The sequence below is a fragment of the Lynx rufus genome, unplaced genomic scaffold (genome assembly GCF_022079265.1).
Source record: "Lynx rufus isolate CCGP_SWC_20201006 ecotype Redwood Valley unplaced genomic scaffold, mLynRuf1.p SCAF_5, whole genome shotgun sequence".
NCBI lineage: Eukaryota > Metazoa > Chordata > Mammalia > Carnivora > Felidae > Lynx > Lynx rufus.
The window spans coordinates 320,584-344,673 of NW_025814867.1; the positions used below are offsets into that span (position 1 = coordinate 320,584).

At 43.1% G+C, this 24,090-nt stretch overlaps 1 protein-coding gene across 1 annotated transcript in view; it reads right to left on the bottom strand.

The window, feature by feature from the left end:
• Window positions 1–6,376: 6,376 nt before the first annotated feature.
• Window positions 6,377–24,090, bottom strand: part of TCAIM (T cell activation inhibitor, mitochondrial) — a 74,862-nt gene continuing 57,148 nt past the window's right edge. The window contains exons 7-12 of the mRNA XM_047100254.1: window positions 18,908–19,030; window positions 15,650–15,747; window positions 15,279–15,370; window positions 11,816–12,048; window positions 11,106–11,237; window positions 6,377–7,273 (exon numbers count right to left, since the gene is read on the bottom strand). Of these exons, the coding sequence (XP_046956210.1) occupies window positions 7,033–7,273; window positions 11,106–11,237; window positions 11,816–12,048; window positions 15,279–15,370; window positions 15,650–15,747; window positions 18,908–19,030 (919 nt within the window). The 3' untranslated portion in view covers window positions 6,377–7,032. The remainder of the gene's footprint in view (window positions 7,274–11,105; window positions 11,238–11,815; window positions 12,049–15,278; window positions 15,371–15,649; window positions 15,748–18,907; window positions 19,031–24,090) is intronic.

Below are 24,090 nucleotides of genomic sequence, written 5' to 3' on the forward strand. Positions count from 1 at the left end.
TGGTCTTAGATAAACCAAAATATTTTACTAGCTTTTTTTTAATGATGATAAATTAGTAAAGACTGAATCATACTGAAGTTTTTCTTTTATTTTGAAAATTATGCTTTTTGTTATTATCTTATAGGCAATTATAAAAGCTATTAGGTAAATATACTTAAAAAAAAAACCAGATTACTGGTTTATTATAAAAGGGTAGAACTCAGGAAGTGCCAGATGGAATAGAGGCGTGGGGCAGGGTGTGAAGAAAGGGTGCAACCCTTTCCAGCACCTTCACGTATTCATCAACCCGAAGCTCCTAAATAAACTTTCTAAAGTCCATAAAAAGAAACATAGTTTAATAATGTTTCTCTTCTTTCTTATGTAGACAATTTTGGCTTTATCTGAACTAAACATTCCTGAAGAATTTGTAAAACAAATGAATGTGTTTTGGATGAATAAAGGAAATCTGTCATGTTTCCAAGAAAGGGGAGAATGGAAGGGGAAGTGAGGTAGAAAACATAAGAAGGAACTGGTTTTAGACAACTAATCATTTTTCTCTGTAAGCAGAGGAGATAGCTGAGGCATGCACACACACCAAAGAGAGTGTTGTATATTAGATTTTGACATTGACATCACTTGGGTCCTTGACAGTTCTGTTGAGTCACAAGATTTTTAATACCAGCACTTATTAAAAATTTTTTTTAACATTTACTTATTTTTTTAAATTTTTTTTTCCACGTTTATTTTTTTTGGGACAGAGAGAGACAGAGCATGAACGGGGGAGGGGCAGAGAGAGAGGGAGACACAGAATCTGAAACAGGCTGCAGGCTCTGAGCGGTCAGCACAGAGCCCGACACAGGGCTCCAGCTCAGGAACCACAAGATCATGATCTGAGCCGAAGTCAGCTGCTTAACCGACTGAGCCACCCAGGCACCCCAACACCAGCACTTATTAATTCACAATGTATGGAAAGCAAGGAAGGATGCCTCCTGCATGAAACAATTTCATGAGACTTCTTTCTTTTTTTGGTATCTACCTCCTTAAAATATATAGCCAAACACTGACATTTATGCAATCAAGTGATTTACCAGTCAACGTTAAAAACAAAAATTTTTTTTTAAGTTTAGTTATTTTGAGAGAGACTGTGAGCTTGAGCTGGGGAGGGGTAGAGAGACGGAGAGAGAACGAATCCCAAGCAGGCTCCACATTGTTAGCATGGATCCTCATGGGGGCTTGAACTCATGAACTGTGAGATGATGACCTGATGCAAAATCAGAAGTCATATGCTTAATCCTGCTGAGCCACCCAGGGCCCCTCAGCCAACATATCTATGCTAACATATCTCAGCTAACGTATCTATGATTTCTGACTGTAAGCCTTTAACAGACTGGAGAAAAAGCACGGGACATGTCAACACCAGAAGCTAATCCTAAAGGTGCTGATGAGGGAGAAAATTCTCATATATTAGTTTTAGCTACAAAATATTTTAGGAAGGCAATTTTTGAGTTCGAACTGTGTTTAGAATCCTTCTTATACCACTTAAAGAAAGTAGATTATTGGACAGTCAGAATTTTGTTTTCATTTTTTAGAGTAAGTCACCTCTCAAATGAATAGTTGTGTCCATACCAAAATTTCTCAAAAGAGGCCATTTTAATTCCGAATTATTTTTGATGAGATTGAGCCAGTTAGGGAGATATGCATTAGCATTCTAGTGAGAAAACATACAGAAAGCAGGTATCTGGTCTGGAAGAGGCAGAGTTTTAGACGGAGAAGATCCCAGAGAATTGGGGGTATGTCCATAGGTTGGTGCTCATGTAACTTTTCGGCCCTGAGTTTGTCAAAGGCCATGCATCACCAGTCACACTTTTCTGACTGCATGGAAGACAAAGCCCTCAGAGTACATTCTCAAGAGCTGCATGTCCTGGTGGGAACAGGGGAAACCTTGAGCCCAGGGATGCACACAGCAAGCGTGTGCCTGTCAGCGATGGGCCTGTCAGCGTGGGCCTCCGGTAAAGCCTGTTCCTGGTCCCGGAAGAATTTCTGGAGCACCTGGGAAAGCATCTGTCTTCCTGACAGAATCCTGGCACTGGCTGTCTAGTCCTAGCCCAGGGGCTGATGGTTCCCTTTGACCCTGGCTGTGTAGAGAAAGCCCTCTGTCCCCACTATGGCCAACTAAAGATGCATCTGTGTTGCCTCAATTTCCTCCTTTGTAGCTATGTCTAAGAGTCTGTTTGGACAGGGGAAGAAACCTCTAGATACGTTTTTCTGGGTAAACGAGATAACTGGAGAAATCACCTATCCCCCATGAAGACAGATGTACTTGAAGCTTCTCCAGCTTCTCTGGAGAACCCCCAAGATAGGCCCAGATCTCAGCATGGGAGCGTGCAGGGGCTCCTTCCAGTGACCAGGGTCTGTCCAGCACACCTGCACAGAGGCTGTCCTTTCACCTCCTTCTAAGACTTCGCTGAAAGACACTGGCTCAAGAAATTCCCTCCCATCTGCACCAACCTATGGCCTGGCTAAGGCTGGACCAAGGAGCACCCTCCCCTTCTCCCCACCCCCCACACCCAGCCAATCTCAGCAATTCCTGTCACCATCTCACCACCAGGAGGCGCTCCACCAACATGAGGCGCCCTTGGACCAGCAGCCTGCCCCCAGTGTCTTCCTTTCTTCCCAGCCCTTCTGTCCCCTGGGCCTTCACCTGCAAGCCGAAAAGTGTCCTTAACTGGGAATAACCGATTTTCCTTTTGAACTTGAGAGTATTTGCATGGTCACACCTTCCTGAGCTGCCCATGGCCAGAGTGGCCTGTGACCTCTACACCTTCGTGCTCCCCTCTGCCTCCCCTGCAAGCGCACAGGACTGTGGGCAGAGTTCTTAGAAGACCAAACCAAGTGCTTTCAAACCTCATTTCAATTTAACTTAGATTTTGACACATAGCATTTTCTAGACCTTCTTTTACCTCCCAAACCACCTTGGTATTTTGCTCCTAAGTTTTTTGGGTTCAAGAATTTGGTTCTGATGTTGGTGTCAGAGCAGTACTTTGGTTCCCAGCCAGAGTCAGAAGGATGCTTCTTTGGTGGAAATGGGAACAAGCTAGGATGAGTGTGACCCAAAGGCCCTGTGTTCCTGGGCACAGCCCGGGGCCACCTGGACTTGGGGATGGCCCTCAGGGCTGCCCTGGACCTTGAGCACAAAGGGGCTGGGGCCCTGACAGGAGCTTCGAGGCAATCTGAGGCTGAGAGAGACTTTGGGCAGGGCGCCCCTTCCAGCTATGTGCCTTCCCTAGTGGACAGGCTCTCTGATGATGCTTTGGTGGGACAGTGGACAGCTGCTCGGTCCTCCAGGAACGGATGACCACTTTCCCACTGATCCGGTCATGCTGGAGTGGGAGGCAGAAGCGGGGGCTCGGAAACACTGTCTCAGCCTGAGGACTCCGGGAAACCCCAGTTCTCGGGCCTGTGGAGCAAAGGCCTGAGGTCCCGCCTGCCTTGATTCTGTGGCCAGTGTGTCCTGTGACCCAGTCAGAATCCTGCCTCCCGTGGCCTCAGTGCAATGTAGGGGTGAGCGAGCCCGTTCTGCACAACACGCCCGTCGCATGTCAGCCCTGCTGCCTGCTGGCCCGTCCGCACCACGGTGCCAGGCCTGACACCTCGCCATCCAAGGTCTCTGTTTCTGTATCTCCCCTGCCCGCCCGCAAGGGCACATCTGATCCTGACTTGTGGGTTGCCTACGTGCAGTACTAGCTCAGCAGTGGGCACACACACGGCCGGGGGTGCTTCTGCCCGCTCAGACCCCTCACAGCCCCTGGGACACCTGGGCTCTAACCCCACCTCTCTTGTCTGCCACAGGCAGAAAGGCCTTGGGCAAGTCTCCAATTTTGGGTGTCAGTTTCCTCATATGCAACATTCATCAGCTTAGGGGGAAAAATTGCTATAATGCTCCATAATAGGTATGTCCCTTGAGGGAAGGGTTTTGAGGGACCAGCAGCCTAAACTTGCAGGAAGCAGGGGAATGCAGGGAAGGAGAGGGTCCCGTGGCACTGACTCAGGTCTGATCTGTCTGGACACTGGCTGCCCCCCATCCTCCTCCTCCTCGTCCTTAGGAGTGAGGGGAACCTAGGCTGGCGGCCAAGACCACCCAACGGAGGGCTCTGCATTCCTGGGGCAGACTCACTGAGGGCGGGAGAAACTTCAAGAACACAACCTGGTGTCTCCTCTTACAGATGGGGAGACTGAGGCCAGATGAGGGCTTGCCCAGAGCCACTCTGTGCAGGGAGCCACTGGGAGCCCTACAAAGGTGCCCTGGGGATTGTGTCAATAATTACAGAACAGGCACCTGTGGTGACCCTGCCAGGTCACAGGGCTCGTGGTTGGGATCGGTGCCAGGTGGCACACGTAACAGGCAGTCTGGAAACAAGGGGGCACTTTGTGGGCAGCTAGCTGCCAGGCCTCACCCAGTGCATCGGTGGTTCCTGCACCCTGGGTCTGGGTGCCAGGCTCCCAGGAGCTTAGGCTCCCAGCTCTGGGGCCTGTGGTGGAAGGCTGCCAGGACCACAGCCCCCTGTAGAAGAGCCCAGAGCCTTGGAGCTACCAACCTCCACAGGACATGGTCTAACTGGCTCACTCTGGGGAAGCACAGACAGGTCCCTCCAGGGAAGTTGGGGTGGAGTGGTGATACTGGATTAGTATAGAGGAGGTAGGAACTCTAGGGTGCTGGGACAGTAGCCTGAGCTGGAGGGGTTCACTTCAGGGGCCTCTGCCTGGGACGTGCAGAGTCCTTGGAGGTTTCAAAGGTGAGCTGACTCCAGATGCAGCCCTGGTCCCTCTTACTTCACTGAACCATTTCTCAATGCCCACCACTCCCTCATGAGCTCAGGGGGGCTGCCTGGAGGCAGAGGTCTTTAAGAAATGAAGGAGGAAGTAGGGCTTGGGGAGATCTGTCCTGAAGACAGATGCGGCTTCCGATGTAAGCCAGGCCATCAGTTTCTTGTAATTTCTTATTATGTTCTAGGAGTTGTGAAACTATTAATAACTGAATAAGGAAAACAATAATCTGATTAATGTATTATTTATTATATTATTGTTAACAATCAGTTCTGAGACAAAGTCCAATTCAAAACATATTACTGAGGATTCTATATTAGTTGATTTTAGAAATGGCATGATCCAAAGCTACTTTTCAATAAATTTTCTTACATAACCTTTAAGGAAGGAATTGTTCACCCCCATCATTTGGCTCTGGAAAATCCTTATAGGCAACATTTTTACATTAGAAAAACAAATTCAGTATACTTGTTACTGAAGGTTCACAGGGATGATATGCACAAACTATAAAAATTACACATCAGTATTTCTTTTGAACACACATTTGAATTTAAATTTTTTTTTAACGTTTTATTTATTTTTGAGACAGGAAGAGACAGAGCATGAACAGGGGAGGGTCAGAGAGAGGGAGACACAGAATCTGAAACAGGCTCCAGGCTCCAAGCTGTCAGCACAGAGCCCGACGTGGGGCTCAAACTCACGGACCGCGAGATCATGACCTGAGCAGAAGTCGGCCACCCAACCGACTGAGCCACCCAGGCACCCCTAACACACATTTGAATTTAAACAGTTTAAACAATCGGTGTTTTAGATGAATTTGAAACATACTTCAAGAATGGTTAACAGCTCCTTCCCTTTCTGATGCACTGTGAAAAAAACTTCCTTTCTTATTTCTTCAGCCAGCAGTAGGAGCCACGAAAATGGTATCCCAAATTAGATTCACCTTATCCTCCTGAGAAACAAGCTGGAGAGGTTTTGGATCTGGCGAAATACATTATCCGAAGGGAAAGGACTGCAGAGAGAGAAGCCCCGCGTCTCCAGAGTGGGCCCGCCATGGCCTTAGGTCTGGGCCATGCTGCGACCTCAGGGAGGCCACACAACCTCGCACACGGGTGGCTCAGAGGGACTTCATGCCGGATGCGAAACACTGGTAGGAACAGGAAGCCCGGGGTTGAGGAGGTGACAAATCCTGGATGGCCTGAACCATTTTACACTTGGTTCAACTTGCTGGAACTCTGTGGGACACCAGCAAGGGTTTTTCCAGACAGTTTGTCCATGAGAAACCAGAGTCCCCTCACTGATTCAAAGACATTCACTGTCTGTTGTGTCATGCTACCAACAGTTGTGATAGATTAATGGGTAGGAAAACCCACGGGTTTAAACCCAAGTTTGCTGTCACTAAGATGTTTCTTTTCTTTTCTTTTTTTCAACATTTATTTATTTTTGGGACAGAGAGAGACAGAGCACGAACGGGGGAGGGGCAGAGAGAGAGGGAGACACAGAATCGGAAACAGGCTCCAGGCTCTGAGCCATCAGCCCAGAGCCCGACGCGGGGCTCGAACTCACGGACGGCGAGATCGTGACCTGGCTGAAGTCGGACGCTTAACCGACTGCGCCACCCAGGCGCCCCTCACTAAGATGTTTCTAACGAACTGGTATCAGGCTGCTTATGTCCATGTCAATACCATACATACATCCAGTTGCTTTTTTTCCTTCTACTCTTTCTTTCAGGAAAAATTCGGTTATCTAATTTTTGCCATCCGTCGGTCGTCTTCTGTTTTGGACAGCAACTGTCCCGTACTGGCTGCAAAATACGCATTTGTATTGACCCATGAGATGTAACTACAAAGTTGCATGTTGAATGAGTTCCATCGCTCCGGAGCTACGCTGAATGAGACCTGATTACACTTACGCACGCTCACTCATATAAAAATATATATCCTCAACTTCGTAGAACCCCTCATTTATATACCGCAAAATATGTTCCTTGATGCTGACATCTTTTTACCCAATCTTGCCAATCAGCTAAGAAACGCCATAAGACTGGGAGATAAAACCTTTTAAAGCAAGTTTTGTAGCAGAAATTAATTTTTAAAAAAGGTCTACTTTTAGAGCAGCAGTTAGAAATTTTGTCCTTGTAATATGTAAATAATACTGTTATATTAAATTGTGGATTTAAATAAGTTTAACGGTTTCTTGTCTCTTCAAAAAATAATACCGATTTCTGTGTTACTTAACGGCTTCTCCATCCTTCCAGTTCCAAGGAATACAAACGTCTCCATCTTGCATGACAGAATAAAAATGTGAAATGCAGAGATGCATCCCTCGTAGGTAAGGCAGCGACTGTTCTAGAAGTCTCTTACAACAATCCACCATTTGTATACTAGAAACGCTGGGCTCCTTATAAAACTTTCCCAGAGAAAATTTCTTCGTTGAAGCCTCTATCAATTCATTTTCAATAACCTTTAACCTGTCATATTGAAAATAAACGTAATATTGCCACAAGCTATCACCAAATAAAATAACATAAAATGTAGATACAATTTTATATATTGGGGCTCTAACTTTCCACTCTCAACATTGAAAATGGTGTTGCCCGCAAGGGGCGAATTACATGCTCAGAACACATGTCAATCGTTGTCGTGCATGTATCTCTAAAAGTATTTGTTAAATCTTTTTTAGCAGCAATGGGTAAAAATAATTAATACATAGTTTAAAAAGTTCTAATCCTGCCTCACTGAGCAGCTGTTAGTGACCAAAGAAGGCAGAAAGCAGAGTGTAAAAGCCATAGTTTTAGGAACCACCTGCTCTCTGACCCTTGGGCAGTAATGACTTCTGGAAATTCCCAAATACCCAAGCTGGCCCCCTGAGGAGGAAGGGCTCACTCCACTCACTTCCAAACCCATCAGCTCCCTTTCTGCTCCCTCCCCTTCGCCTGCAAGCAACAATGCCTCTTCCATCAAGGGCTTGAGTAAAGGCCTGCAAAGTAGACAACTCCCGGCAGAACTTGGTGTCTTAAGTACATTATCCCACAGGTGGTCAATGTTTACGGATATGTTTTAATGTTTATTTACTTATTTGAGAGAGAGAGAGAGAGAGAGAGAGAGAGAGAGAGAGAGAGAGAAAGCATGAGTCAGGGAGGAGCAGAGAGAAAGGGAGATACAGAATCTGAAGCAGGCTCCAAGCTCCAAGCTCCAAGCTGTCAGCACAGAACCCCATGCAGGGTTCAAACCCATGAACTGTGAGATCATGACCTGAGCCGAAGTCAGACACTTAACCGACTGAGCCACCCAGGCGCCCCAGTGAACATTCTTTTAAATGGTTGTTTCTTCTATATGTCAGTATCGAAATTATTTAAACATTCTTCTATTATTGTACATTTCCATGGTTTCCAGTTTGTCTAAGTGACATTAAAATTTATAGTATGTGGTATAGGGTAGGAGGAAACGTGAGTGAACTTCCACAGAAACACTGAGTGAGGACAGCCTGTCTGGGGACAGCTGGCTTACCGCTAGGCCCAGGTTACCCTGGGTCACGACCGCCCTATGTAAGAGCTGTGCACAGGTTATTCCCAGCCTCCAAACACAGCAGGGGTTCCACAGACAGTGCCTGCACTCTCCCTGGCAGCCAGGAGGTCAGCCAGGCGGTGTTAAGAGGCAGTCTTGAGAAGGCCACGTGGAGTCTACTTGGGACCCAGGTAGTAGCTTATTAGCAAAGTGGTTTTAAACCGCTGGCAGACTCCTGCAGAGCTATTCCGAGGTTCCCTGTGGGGACGGGGGCCCCTAGTTCCCTTCCTCTTCAGACAGAAAACCAGCGAGTTTTTACCTTTTTTATAATTTGAATTTCCACTCGGAAATCCACTTTATAGAGATATGCAGCTAAAAGGTGAAAACCACGGTCTAGGAGCACACTTCATCTGAGGGAAGCCAGTAGTCTTAACCACGCCCTGGTGATTACAAGGAGGGCAACCTTGATAGGGTGGGGAAAAAGAGCAAAGGAGAAGAGAAGGCAGAGTGGAGGGGACCTCTGGGCCCAGAGTCAGAGGTCTGCAGAAGGATGAAAGCAATGATTATGAGGGGAGGTATACTGGGACCAGCAACAAAGTGGCTTCCTCTCCACGGGTGGTGAAGCAGGGACGAAGGCTCCAGGGCCAGGGCCAGAGCAAGGCTCAGGCAATGTGCAAGTTAATGGATTCAGTCCGTTATCTTCCCGAAGGCCTCCTGTGTGCCAGGCGCTGATGCTGGCACTGGAGGGAATAAGAGACAAAAGTCCCTGCCCTTGTGGTACTCACATTCTGTCTGGGTGGGCACAGGCACTGAATAAATAAGGAAAAGAGCTTGTCAGAGGCCGATGGTGGTGAGTTCGAGGGAGCAAGGCAGACCAGGGCATGTGGAGGGGGTGCTGCAGGGGAGGGGGCTGGTTCCGCTAACCGCCAGGGAAAACCTCACCCAGAAAGAAGGTAGATGCGAGCTGAGACCCAGAGGGAGGTGAAGGGCAAACCGGGAGGACACTGGGAAGAGGCGCTCCAGGCAGGTGCCAGGGGAGAACAGAAGGGCCACCCGGCTGGGGCAAAGTGAGCGAGGGATGAGTGGAGGGGGTCCTGGCCTGCAGGCCACTGACGAGCCCCGACTGGGCTTCTCACAGAGTAACTCACTCTGACTGCTCTGATGAGCCACTGTATTGACCCGACTCACTGGTAGGATGGAACTTTCAAAAGCTAACCCATGTGAACTGCATTTCTTTTTATCTGACTTCCTCAAAATCTAGTAGCAATACACTGAGCCTATTAAGTGGCCGTTGAGAAGACAGAAGCAGCAGCGACAGTGTAGCCAACAAAATTGTCAGCCCTGACGATGACAGGCTGGCCAGGGCTGCTCCCGAAGGTTCAAGCTGACTCACAACTGAGAAAATCACATCACAAACACGGAGGCTGAGCACCCAGTCAGGAAGTAGGGTGTCTGTGCCATCGGATCCCGCCAACGCAGCTGTCACCAACCCCACAAGCCAAACAAAGACGCAGCTCCTTCACTTGGTTTTTATATGCAAACGACCCCGTTATTTCTTGTCAGAGGGATGACTTCTGTGGCCCTCCTCCACTGCCACCCTCGATCTCTTCTGAATGAGCAACTGGTAGGGATGGAGGGGTGAGCGGGTGGCAGGACAGGAAAACCTGGAACCAATGCCCCAACGGTCCACGGCTCAACGGTCACCTCTACCTTCCGGGTGCCAGTCTCCGTCCTCCTTGCTGCCTCCCTGGACACGTGCAGCCGCCTTCTCTGGGCCTCCGTGGCCTTCGGGGAGCAGTAACCCTGGTGCTTCTCACTCAGCCCCACCCTGGCCCAGCTACCCAGCGCTCGCACCTCCCACCAGAAACACATTCCAGGACGACAGGGACCCGGCCTCCATCTTTCTATCGATGGCACCTTTCAGTCATGGCAAATGACAGCTGAATGAATGAATGAATGAATGAATGACTTCTCAGTATCCAAACCTCCTTTGCCAACATCTTTAGAAAAACAATCCTGTTTTGAGTGTAATATCCTCCTTTCTTCATAGTAGAAACATTATTAAGCAGTATCCACTGGCCACAAAACAGGAAACTGTTGGCTAAGATTCCTTCAAAGATACAAACGACACAGATACAGGACTGCTTATGAACTGCAACAATTTTTTACTTCTAATGTCTTCTCCTTTACTTAAATTCAGACGAAGCTTGCTTTGCACCAGTAGGTCTCAAAGTTTTAAACAGAAAACATGCCTGTCATCTTTCTTTCTGGTACTCTTATCTTCGTTCTGCTCTTGAGTTGACTTTTATATTAACAAGTCTTGATCCTCAAATTGAGGCACATGGTGGTAATGTAATTTAGACTCTTATATCAGGAAACACCATATGCAATTCTTGGCAGAATAAGGTGGGGGATAAGTAAACATGGACTATGCACCAATGAATCAATTTTCTAAGTGTAATACAGTTTTTATGTCCCATATTTATGAATTCTGAATATTCAAATTTTTATTTATTTATTATTATTATTTTTTAATGTTTATGGTTGAGTGAGAGAGAGCACGAGCAGGGAAGAGACAGAGAGAGAGAGAGAGAGAGAGAGAGAGAGAGAGAGAGAGAGAGGATCCAAAGCAGGCCCTGTGCTGACAACAGAGAACCCAACACAGGGCTCGAACTCACGGACCGTGAGATCATGACTTGAGTCAAAGTCAGACGCCTAACGACTGAGCCACCCAGGCGCCCCTGAATGTTTAATAGACTGACTGGTAGGAAGTTACAGAGGGTTCATAGCACTCACTCTTCTTTCCTCTTCATGTTGTCTCTTGCCTGTTGGGCTTTGGTTAGAATAAACCACTGGAGCTTTGTTGGATCACAGAGGCTTGGGATGTTAAAGTGCCCGAGTTCATGCAAGCTTGGAGCATATCTGTCACTGTAATGAAATATACATAAAAGGAAAAGTCACTGATCTCTCATCCCCCACTCTGCCCCCAAAGAAAACATGTTATTAGTCTGATTAGTGATAAGGGAATTTTTCAAGAAAATCCATTTTAAAAGTATAGCAAAATTACATTTTAACTTTTGCTGTCCCCAAAGAGACACTTTCAGGATAACCACATTCTTCCTCACTGTATGGCCACCCTCACCTGTAAATGGAGGCAGTAGCCCACTAGACGGTGAGGTGTGCTTTTAAACAGCAAGCACAGGCTGTGAAAACAATGTGTGCACAACAAACACGGGCTGATTCAAATTAGTCTAACGCTATAAAGTTTTCCACAGGATTGACTTTGCCTTGAAGTGGCAATGTATTTCAAAAATGTTCTAGAGATTCAATCCTTCAATCCTCTCATGTTGGCTTTTTTAATGTGTAAAGAGCGCTGCTAACAGGAGTGACATTCTTTTCTTTAGTTCCTAAGAATCACACAGTGAAACACAAAACAATTTAATCTACCTACACACACAACACATCTAAGTGAAAGAATAAAAATAATTCTTATTTTAGATATTTACCTGTTAAGGATCATTTTTAAACCACGTAGACTTCGAGGGTGAAAGGGTATTCTATTTTTCAACAGCCGATTATAGAACACATCAAGAAGAGAGTAATACTCTTCAAGTGTCAATACTGGCTGCAACTCTTCGATGTAAACCACTTGTATGCCACCTAGAAGATAGCTTATTTGGTCTTCTAACAGCATCAGCCTCTTCCGAAGGTCAAAATAACTTGGTAATCTTTCAAAAAGCTACAGTATTTAAAAAAATGAAAGAAATACTTAGTTTAATAACATAAAACTAAGTAAACAGAAAACAGAAAACAATGTTAGGATTCCAATTAGTGGTATTGAGAAATTTTAACAACAAAATTGTTTTTCTAGAAGGAAAGCTCACATAAGTACTATGACTTAATGTAGGGCTGGAAATATTAATATTCAAAACAACCCACTGTAAATCTTAGGAATTTTTAGATAGGACTGAAGAGATTGCAGAAAAAAAGAAATACGTTCCAAATAAAAATAAGTCCTAAGTACTAACATTTAAATAATCAGGTAAGTGGGGCACCCGGGGGGCTCAGTTGGTTAAGCGTCCGACTTTGACTCAGGTCATGATCTCGCGGCTCCAGACGCGAGTTCGAGCCCCACGTCGAGCTCTGTGCTGACAGCTCAGAGCCTGGAGCCTGCTTTCCGATTCTGTCTGTCTGTCTGTCTGTCTGTCTCTGCCCCTCCCCCATTCGTGCTCTGTACGCCTCTCGCAAAAACAAACAAACATTTAAAAAAAATAAAAAAAAAATCAGGTAAGAATCTCAAATTAGTTTAGAATGATTATATGGTCTAATAAAGAAGGGTCTGGGAAATAAAGTACATGTAGTTCCCTCCAAGTATATTTCTTCAGAATTTACTTTTAATTCCAACAAAACTCAATTACATGCAATAAATATCACTGAGCACCTACCATGTACTTAAGCACCAAACTGTGTGTACAGATTATAAAAGGTGGGCCCTGCTTTTCAGCTGGGGTGCAAGGAAACAAAACAAGAACCAGGATTCTTTGTACTAAGTGCCATGTAAACATGAGTGGACACAGGGGAGAGGTTCAAGCAAAGGTTTCTAAGGAAGTCCAATGTGACCAGTCTGAAAAGCTGAGAAGACAACCAGGATTTAGCAAGAGTTAGATACGTGTGGAAGTGTTTTGGGGGTAGAAAGAAGAACATGTGTAAAGATGGAAGCATGGCAAGGGGCAGCACATCCCCAATTCTGGAGTCTGGTGTGGCTGGAGTGTGGCACGCGTGTGGAAAGGAAAAGGCTGAAGACGCGGGAGCGGCTGGGCTGGGGAAGGCCCTGGATGCTGCACTGAGGACTCAGACTTGACGTAAAGGGCTGGGGATGTACAAGTCACAGAGGAGTCGAAAGGCATCAAAAACTCTGCGATGATAAAAGCAATAGCGGTACACAAGTTATTTGTAATGTATTTCCAACACTTTGTGAAAATAATTTCCCTACCCACTTTTTCCATTTTTTTCTCTTAATGAGTTATCCATGTATGAATGGTAGCTACCTTTAAAAAACTTTTTATTTTCACAGAACATCTTTCATACAGTTTCCCCAACGGTAACATCTAACAAAACTACAGTATACTATCACAACTGAGAAACTGACATTGAAAACAATCCACTGACCTTCTTCAGACTTTATCAGTTTTACTTACACTCGGGTGTGGGTATGGGGGGCGGGGCGGTGTATGTGTGTATATGTAACTGTATCCCATGTGTAGACTGACGTGCCATGACCACAGTCAAGATACGGAACAGTTCCACTCTATGGATCCTGCATGCCTACCCATGCACTAGCCACGGACCACGGCAGGGAGAGTCCCTCACTCTCCAACCCCTGGGAACCACTAATCTGTTCTTTCTACAATTTTATTTTAAGACCATTATGTACATGGAATCACACAGTATGTAGTCTTTTGATACTGACTTTTTTCACTCAGCACAATGTCCTTTTGTGCCAATCCACCCAAGTTGTGGCTGGTATCAGTAGTTCATTCCCTCTTTTTGTTGGGTAATATTCTGTTGTACGCATGTGTCACAATTTAAACATTCACACACTGAAGGACATTAGAGTTTTTCTAGTTGTTGGCTATTATGAACATTTATGTACAGGTTTTATGGGAACATAATTTTTCACTTCTCTAGTACAAATGCCCAAGGGTGCAACTGCTGGGTCATATGGTCACACTTGTTTAGTTGTGTACCATCACACTCTTTTCCAGACTGTCTGTAGCACTCTATACCCCCACCAGTGACCAGTGCCAGAATTTGGTGGTATCATTACTTTTCATCTTAGCCATTCAAAAAAAATTGCCATCTGTAGGTCACCTTCTGTGACAAACCTGTTCATGTCTTTTATTTTTGTTTTTGGATCGTTTGAGGTTTTTTTTGACTGTTGAGTTTCAGAGTTCTTTATACATTAGGTACACAGACTTTGTCAGAGACGTGGTTTGCAAATATTTTCTACCAAATATTTGAATAGCCACTTCACAAAAGCAAGTACGCGGATGGCAAATAAGCACATGAAAAGATGCTCAACATGATGGGTCATTAGGGAAACACAAATGAAACCCACATGAGATAGAACCATACTCGTGGTAGAACGGCTAAAACTAAAGACAACCATTGCAAAGTTTAGCAGTTTCTTAAAAGGTAAAATGCCCTAACATGTGATCCAACTATTCACGGACAAATGTTCCTAGCAGCTTTATTTCCAACAGCCCAAACTAACACAGCTCAATGTCCATCAGTAGGTAAATGGATAAACAGACTGGGGTAGATTTAGATGATCAGATACTAACTACATGGCAATAAAAAGGAATAAATTCTTGATACATGCAACAGCATGGATGAATCTGAAAAAAATTATGTTGACTGAAAGAAAACAGAACCTGCCCCCCCCTGCCAAAAAAGAGAAGTATATATTTTGTGATTCCACTTATAGAAAACTATAGTAATATAAACTGATCTACAGTGACAGCATGCCAGAGGTTGTTTGTGGAGAGGGTGGTGGGATGGACGAGAGGGCTTACAAGTGGACACGAGCACACTTTTGTGGGTGATGGATACGTTCACTATCTTGTTGTGGTAATGGCTATTTATACAGGTTAAATCTCATCAAATTATATACCATCTGTGCAATTTATTGTATGTCAATTATAGCGCAGTAAATCTGTTAACACCAAAACAATAGAATGCAAGCCTTTTAGGCGGTGCCTCAGAAAGACTACAAAATTTCCAAATAAAAACTGACTTAAAAATCAGGCCCCTAAGTATTTTAACTACATGATAGTAAACACCTAATCTGAAAACAGCCGAACCTATGATTCAAGTTGTTTTTTAGTTCATTGACGTAACAACATAGTTTGAGACAAGCGTATGTCTATGACAAATCAGAGATTCTTTTGCTTTTAAACTCTTCCTTACTTTTGTCCAGTGATGATGGACATCCATTGTTCCTAGCATCACATGGCCCACTGCACTCATCCCGGAGCGGTCTGTAAATATTATTGTACATCCTGATGATAAAAACACAAACCCTTTGGTCACTGTCCAGAGATGCTTCATTCACCACTGTGCAAATAATTACTTAAACTTAGCATACAAATTCAGGATTAAATTAGGTAGAAGCTTAAAGGCTAATTTTATGTTGCTGTTTTATTCAAAGGAACACATTTAAAAATTCAGCTGTGATATGGTCACATCTGTAAGGATTTTTAACACTTAGTTTTCCTCCACAAGTTACAGATGTGTATAGCAGCTGTGTGATATTTGAAAAGAAAATGGAAATTGTTTACCTTTTGCATTTTTAAGTGTTTCCAAGTTCTGCTGTGCTAGGCGGCCTAAACTGTGAAGCTGGCTACAGCGATGGGCGATGCCCCAGCCCCTCTGCCACCTAGGACACCAGAGCACAAAGGCACGTTAGCAGCAGGCATCCCTGAGGGAAGAGCCGTGCATTCACCCCAGCTGCTTAATTCCTGTGAAAGACAGAGAATTAATTCCTGCGAATGCTTTTTTCAAGTAGTCGTGTTTTCCAACTAGCTCATTATTTTATGAAACAACCAAATGGAAAATGAATGGTTGGCCAGAGGGTAAAAATATTACTACTATGTTCAGGTACCCAAAGATTTAAAACAAGCAAATACATGGGGCGCCTGGGTGGCGCAGTCGGTTAAGCGTCCGACTTCAGCCAGGTCACGATCTCGCGGTCCGGGAGTTCGAGCCCCACGTCGGGCTCTGGGCTGATGGCTCAGAGCCTGGAGCCTGTTTCTGATTCTGTGTCTCCCTCTCTCTCTGCCCCTCCCCCGTTCATGCTCTGTCTCTCTCTGTCTTAAAAATAAATAAACGTTGGAAAAAAAAAAATTTAAAACAAGCAAATACAGGGGCATCTGAGTGGCTCAGTTGGTTGAATGTCTGACTCTTGATTTTGCCTCAGGTCACAGTCCCAGGGTCATGGGATAGAGCTCCAAGTCTAGGTCTACACTGAGTGTGGAGCCTACTTAAGATTCTCTCTCTCTGCCCCTCCCCATTCACCCTCTCTCTCTCTCTTTAAAATAAAATAAAACAAACAAACAAACAAACAAACAAATAAAGCAAGCAAATACACTATGCTGTTTCTATTTTAAAATAAGGGAATGAGGGGCCCCTGGGTGGCTCAGTTGATTAAGCATCGGACTTTTGATTTCAGCACAGGCCATGGGTCATTCTTGCTCTCAAAATAAAGTTAAAAAAAGAAAAAAAAAAAAGAAAAAGAAGAGAATGAAATAGGAAACACTTAAAAAAATCTTTTCCATCTCCACATCACTCAAAGATGATGATTTTGTTTTAGATTTAAGGTTTTTTTTTTTTTTAATTTATTTATTTGAGAGAGAGAGAGCAAGAGAGCAGATGGGAGAGATGGAGAGACAGAATCCTAGGCAGGCTCCTTACAGTCAGTGCAGAGCACAATGTGGGGCTCGAACTCATGCTCCATGATATCATGACCTAAGCCAAATTTGGACACTTAACTGACTGAGCCACCTGGGGGCCTCTGGATTTAAGTTCTAATTAGGAATTCCAGTTAGGTTTATCAGATTCTTTTTATCTTATTCTGGACTAAGTGATTTTTATGACATGTGATCTACTTATTTTATAAATGAACACTAAATCTTAGTGACAAGATGGAACCTAATGTTCACATGATGTTACAGAGGCACTGGTGTGCAAATGTAATATGTAAATATATTATTATTATATAATAATATATATTATATGGCACTGTTCCTATTAACAAAGGGTCTTTCACACAGGCTGAATAGTTAGAAACGTCATTGGTTGCAATGTCTCCATCTTTTGGAGGTTTGGGTAATTTTCTAATAGTGGAAAGCCATCATGCCCATGGTCCTCAAATGTTTCGGTCTCAGAACGCTTTTGCACTCTGAAAAATGGAGAACCCCCAAGAGCTTTTGTTTATGTGGCTTATATTTATTGACATTTACCATGGTAAAAATCAAAGCTGAGAAATTTCTACACCATATTGTAACATAATGCTTGTTTCTTTTTATGTTCAAGAAATCCTTAAAAAAAATCCTTTTATTTTCCTAATCCCAGTCTCTTTGATAGATCATTTAGAATTTGCACTAGAAAAAGTTACTTATAAAAGTACAGGAATTTATTTTACAAACTTTTAAAAGGGATCTTGTTATTTGGTTGGAGCTAGAAAAGTCCGTGCTACTAGATTGTGGAATTGGAAGAATGCCCTATAAACAAAGCAGGGCCTAAAAATATTGACCTGATGATCAAAGAGCAGCTATCAGCACAAAACCCAACACCCCACATACCCCAAGTCCACATGTTTTCCTTGAAATCTGAATTCTCTTATAAAACTATGATTTGAAAAAAAAAAAAACCCAAACCCACTATGATTTGAACATACAAGAACAGAACATATACGTCTTATTAATACCGGGCAGGCACAAAGAAAAGGTGCTATTATGGTACCCAAAGAGTCATTTCAGTTCAAAAGAAGAAAAAGCATCCTGTTAATGAGGGTTGAAAACAACAAAGCAGGTTACAAGAAACAGTAATAGCAATGTCCAAGCTTCACACTGCACAAGTTTTTTTTTTTTTAATATGAAATTTATTGTCAAATTGGTTTCCATATGACACCCAGCGCTCATCCCAACAGGTGCCCTCCTCAATACCCCTCACCCACCCTCCCCTCCCTCCCACCCCTCCATCAACCCTCAGTTTGTTCTCAGTTTTTAGGAGTCTCTTATGTTTCACAACAGTTTCTCAGAGTTCTCCTAATGGGGAGTCCTCCCTGGTGGGGAGTCCACTAGGCCCTGCCCTTTCTCTTCCTTACCATTTTAAACAGCTGTTAAATCTGTTTTTATAATAAACACCTACATGTATCTTTATGTACCTTGCAATTTCCAGGTTAATGAAAGCTTCTTTAAAAAGTCATGTTGGGGCGCCTGGGTGCCTCAGTCAGTCAGACTCTTGATTTCAGTTCAGGTCACAATCTCATGATCGTGAGATTGAGCCCCACATTGGGCTCTGGGCTGGGCATGGAGTCTGCATAAGATTCTCTCTCTCTTTGTCTCTCTCGCTCTCCCTCTGCCCCTCCCTTGCTAGTGTGTGCTCTCTGTCTCAAAAAAATTATATATACATTAAAAAAAGGTCATGTTATAAAACATGGAACCAAGAATACAACACCCATTTTCTCTCTCCCTTCATTTTAAACTTGGATACTGATCTCACATGATGGAGGAATAATTATTTTTTATATATTATGTGCATATGGAAAAGATATTTTTCTTATAAACGTTACTTTAAAAAATTAAACTGCTATGCTAAAAATGTCAGTATCTAAACTTTAGTTCACTGTTTTCAGCAAGAAATTGATCATTTTCTTACACAGATGAACATTTGACAATTTCTGAAAAAGATGACTGAAGATTATTTAGTAATCAGAATAATTAAATTAAAGATGCAAATATCTAACTGCTGGAAAGCTTGACCAATAGATAGCACCTGCTTACTCCCATCTCCAAATTAGGCTCTGCCTTTGTTACCTGATGTCCGAGAGCTGCAGCTGATTAGACAGGTCATCTTTTAGACGATCTAGTTCTTTTCTAAGTGGCAAACTGTTCTTCAGCTTTCTAACTGCACTTTTCCCATTGTTATCTAACCAGGATCTGGAAAGAAAAAACAGACATACACACTTTGTAATACTGACTATAATGCAAATATTTCTAGTACTAAAAGATATAAGCACTACCGTAAAGTAGCCCCAGTATTAAACTGAGTTTCCAACCAAGCCTTTACCAAATTATAAGCAAAACACCAGATGGGGAAGAGTTGAGCACAGCCCACAGTAGCAGAGTGGACGGGGCATGTGGTAAGGTTGAAGGAAAGAGGTGGCAGTGAGCCCCAGGGGAGTAAATAGACAGGTATTTTTGGAGACTCTGGGGTAAAAACAAAAACAAAAACTGGACTGGTAAGGTCTGGCCACTGTGGGCCTTGGATAGAGCTATGGGGGAGTAAACACTGAGAGCTCAGGGAATTAATGATGAAGATTAAACTAAGGAAGGAGTTGGAGTCTACCCAGCTAGAACCCACAAAGTGATCTTTGCAAGTTCCTTCAGCCACGGGCATTGCCTTCTCAATGTCACCAGCACCATTAGCTGTGCCTCCTGAGTCTGACTCTTTCACCTTATTAGTTTGCCCATCTGCTCTGGTTAGAAGTGTAGCTCTGCCCTCTCACATGGACATGGCTGAGTGACGGGCTAGTGCAGCCTACTGAAAGGCGTAGCACATGTGACTGATTCTGAAGTATCCTGACGTTTGAAATCTTTATCCCATCTCTAGAAATCTAGCAACAGGTTTAGCATAATTAAAATTTAATTTTTTTATATACAAAGGAAGTTATCGAAACTAGAGTAGGATTTAAGAGGTGCTGGCAGAAGAGACATTTTAAAATGATCAAAGTTGATAATCTTGAAACCAATAAAATCTTTCTGCATTTATCCAATGCCTGATACTGTGCTGTGCTGAGATATAAGGAAGATAAAGTCGCCGTGTAAAGGAAGACACACCTACTAAGGAATACAGAGATAAAAAATTAGGATAGATGAGCCTTTGTGAGAACAGAGGAAGAATGAATTCTGTCTATAAGAGTCTGTGGAACAGGTGATATGTGACCTGGAACCTGAGAGACGTGTCAGATGTTTCCAGGCAGATTACTGTCGGGGGAAGGGCAAGCCAATCATGCTAGTGCGCTGGGAACCGTGAGGCGAATCAATGTGCCCAGATCATATAATGCCTTCCCTGAGGGAGGGAAGTATGAGATGAGACTAGGGAGGAAGGTGGGAGGACTTGCACATTGGGAGAAGGAATTGGGACTTTACCCTCTAAGTAAAGGTATTCAACTTTTAATTAATTTTTAATTCACTAACTCTGTATAGTAATTAATAACTCTCCCTACTCCCTTTTTAAGAATATTGGTAAAAATTTTGTCATCGGTGCATAATGGGATAAATAAGAAAATAAATAAAAATATCTTATTTCACCTCACTATTATAAGCTATTGCATTATAAATTTTCAAGATTTTCCTCATTTATTAATGTTATTCAACTTATTTTAAATCATATAAGAGAAAGCATGATTTGTTGACAAATGAATCATCAAAGAGCATGCCATATTTGGTTGGAGACAAAATGTCTTAAAATGTAGGCTGAAATATAATCTTATGACCATATGCTCATGACCTGACTTTTGGAATTCTTACATTTAGTGTATAAAAATCAGCTGGTCTAGTTTAACAGTTTTTGTGTTTTGTTTCTAAACACGGAGATAGAAATGAAGCTTCTAAACACAGTATTTACTACATACATGTAGATAAAGGTACATGTTTCCTAGCCTCAGCCATGAGGGGTTTGGGAGCTACGGAGCACATCTATCCGCCCCAGACCTCAGATTCTACAAACCATTCCTTACTAAAAAGAACGAGAGCTTCCTGGCCAAATGGCTGAATCAAACATTGCGGCACAGACAGTCCAGATGAGCCTGGAACGACTTAATGAATCAGAAAGCAAAACTTCCCAAGGAATGATAGGGACATAGGAGCCAGCTTGAAGGGATGATGAAATTAGAAAATTGTTATATGGATGCTATCATTTAATATGTGATTTAGGCAAGAATCATCAATGAAGATTAGGGCTAAGGGGTAAGAATGTGGTGAGTAAAAGGATATCTAAATAGCTGTATCTTTTCAAAAGCAACTAACCGAAAGGAAAACTTTACTATGGAAAAACAGAGGTAATCATCTTACTCATTTTTTTTTTCTTTAGTGCACTGGTTGGACCCTCTAAGACATGTAAGTTATAAAGGGGGACAGCAGTCTTGTTGCTGGCCAGCTTGTTTCTCCTCTCATCTGCTTTCTATTTTTCAAAAATTCCCCCAAACATGTCTCTTACTGACATTCCTTTGCTTTCTCTCACCAACCTCCATGAACTTTCATGAATTCCTAAGGATCTGCAGGCTACCAAAGAGAAATGCTTCTCTGGATAATGCATGAGTTATTAAGGGGAATGACAGGATAAAATTGAATATGTAGGTTAGGGGGAATACAGAATCTAGGATGCAGGGAAGAGAAACCAACAGCACCAGATCCTTTAGGAAGTTACAATCTAGGAGAAAGTAGCAACGCAGATTTCCATTAAGTATTTTTGAATGATCTTTTTCTCCCCTAAGTAAGAACTATGAAAACAAACTGGAATAAGTCAAGAGCTACATTTACTTTAAAACTTGTCTGGACATACCCTCCCCCTAACTTCTGTCCTATGACTGGCCAGTGTACTTTTTCAGTATCTCTTTTTGAGAGATACAGTCTGTAGAATAATTTCTGTAAGTGTTTCATTTCCTCCATTACCTTATTACCTCATGAGGGAAAGATAAGTCATCCCTTACGTAATGTTGTTTTAAATTCAAACTTCAGATTTCAATTTCATCTCAGGAGATCACTAGACAACCTACATTTTCACTATGCAAATTAAACCATAAGGCAAAGAGAAAAGTGTATCTTCTTGTCCGACATGGAGACACATGGTTATCCTGACTGTCCATATTCTAGAACTAAGAGACAGAATTCTATGTTATTCTCTGGATGGATTTAAAAAGGACATTAAGGGCACCTGGTGGCTCAGTCAGTTAAATATCCAAGTCTTAATTTAGGCTCAGTACATAATCTCGTGGTTTGGGAGTTCAAGCCCTGCCTGCTCCCCCGCTGACGGTGCAGCGCCCACCTGGGATATTTCTCTCTTTGTCTCTTCCCCCTTCCCCCCCTTTATCTGCCCCTCCCCTGCTCATGAGCTCGCTCTCAAAATAAAAAAAACATTTAAAAAATGTTAAAAAACCAAAAAGGACAATTAATGCCTGAATTTGCCATAAAAATAATTTAAATTCTTAATTTTACAATCATAGTCATTTGTAAAATTTGAACACTTGATTTTTAATGGGGAAAAGTCCATTCAAATTATTATTGAGATTAAAGAGCCATCTTATATTTATTCTATAATAAAATACAGTTAAACCATACTTTAAATTTTTGTAAACATTTATTTTTGAGAGAGAGAGAGAGTGTGTGTGTGGGGAGGGAGGGTGGGGGACACACAGAGAGAGAGGGAGACACAGAATCCGAAGAAGGCTCCAGGCTCTGAGCTGTCAGCACACAATCCACGTGGGGTTGAATTCACAAACCGCCCACATCAGACGCTTAACCGAGTAAGCCACCCAGGTGCCCCTAAACCATACTTTTTTTTTTTTTTAACTTGAAAGAACTTTTTTTAAATGTTTGTTTATTTTTGAGACAAAGAGCATGAGCAGGGGAGCACAGAGAGAGAGGGAGACACAGAATCTGAAATAGGCTCCAGGCTCTGAGTTGTCAGCACAGAGCCTGATGCCGGGTTCGAACCCACGAACTGTGAGATCATGACCTGAGCTGAAGTCGGAAACTTAACTGACTGAGCCACCCAGGCGCCCCCGCAAACCATACTTTTTAAACTTTACTAGTCAAGAACTTTAAGAAATGTTGAAATTTCTTATTATAAAAATTTATCAAAAATGAAATAATCCAAATAAATAGTATTCATGAATATATTTTTTAAAAATAGTAATAGTTTTGGGGCGCCTGGGTGGCGCAGTCGGTTAAGCGTCCGACTTCAGCCAGGTCACGATCTCACGGTCCGTGAGTTCGAGCCCCGCGTCAGGCTCTGGGCTGATGGCTCGGAGCCTGGAGCCTGTTTCCGATTCTGTGTCTCCCTCTCTCTCTGCCCCTCCCCCGTTCATGCTCTGTCTCTCTCTGTCCCAAAAATAAATAAACGTTGAAAAAAAAATAGTAATAGTTTTGTGTTTAAAACTTTATTGATGCACTAAAAACCATAAGATGCCTCGGAATACACCAAAGCAAAGAGGTGAAAGACCTATACTCAGAAAACTATAAAACACTGATGAAAGAAATTGAAGATGACAGAAAGAAATGGAAAAAAAAACCATTCCATGCTTATGGATTCAAAGAACAAATATTGTTTAAATTTTTTTTTAATTTATTTTTGAGACAGAGAGAGACAGAGCGCAAGCGGGGGAGGGGCAGAGAGAGAGGGAGAAACAAAATCCGAAGGAGGCTCCAGGCTCCGACCTGTCAGCACAGAGCCTGACGTGGGGCTCGAACTCACGGACCACGAGATCATAACCTGAGCCGAAGTCGGACGCTTAACCAACTGAGCCACCCAGGCGCCCCTTTTTTAAATTAAATTTTTTTTTTTGAAGAACAAATATTGTTAACATGTCTATATTACCCAAAGCAGTCTACACATTTAATACAATCCCTATCTAAATACCACTGGGCATTTTTCACAGAGCTAGAACAAACAATCCTAAAATTTATATGGAATGACAAAAGACCCAAATAGCCAAAGCAATCTTGAAAAGGAAAAGCAAAACTGGAAGCATCACACTTTTGAACTTCAGGTTATATACGGAGCTGTAGGCATTGATACAATATGGTAGTGGCACAAAAACAGACACATAGATCAGTGGAACAGAACAGAACAGAAAGCCCACAAGTGGACCCACAAATATATGGCCAGCTAATCTTTGACAAAGCAGGAAAGAATATCCAATGGATAAAAGGACAGTCTCTTCAACAAATGGTCCTGGGATAACTGGACAGTGACATGCAGAAGAATGAAACTGGAC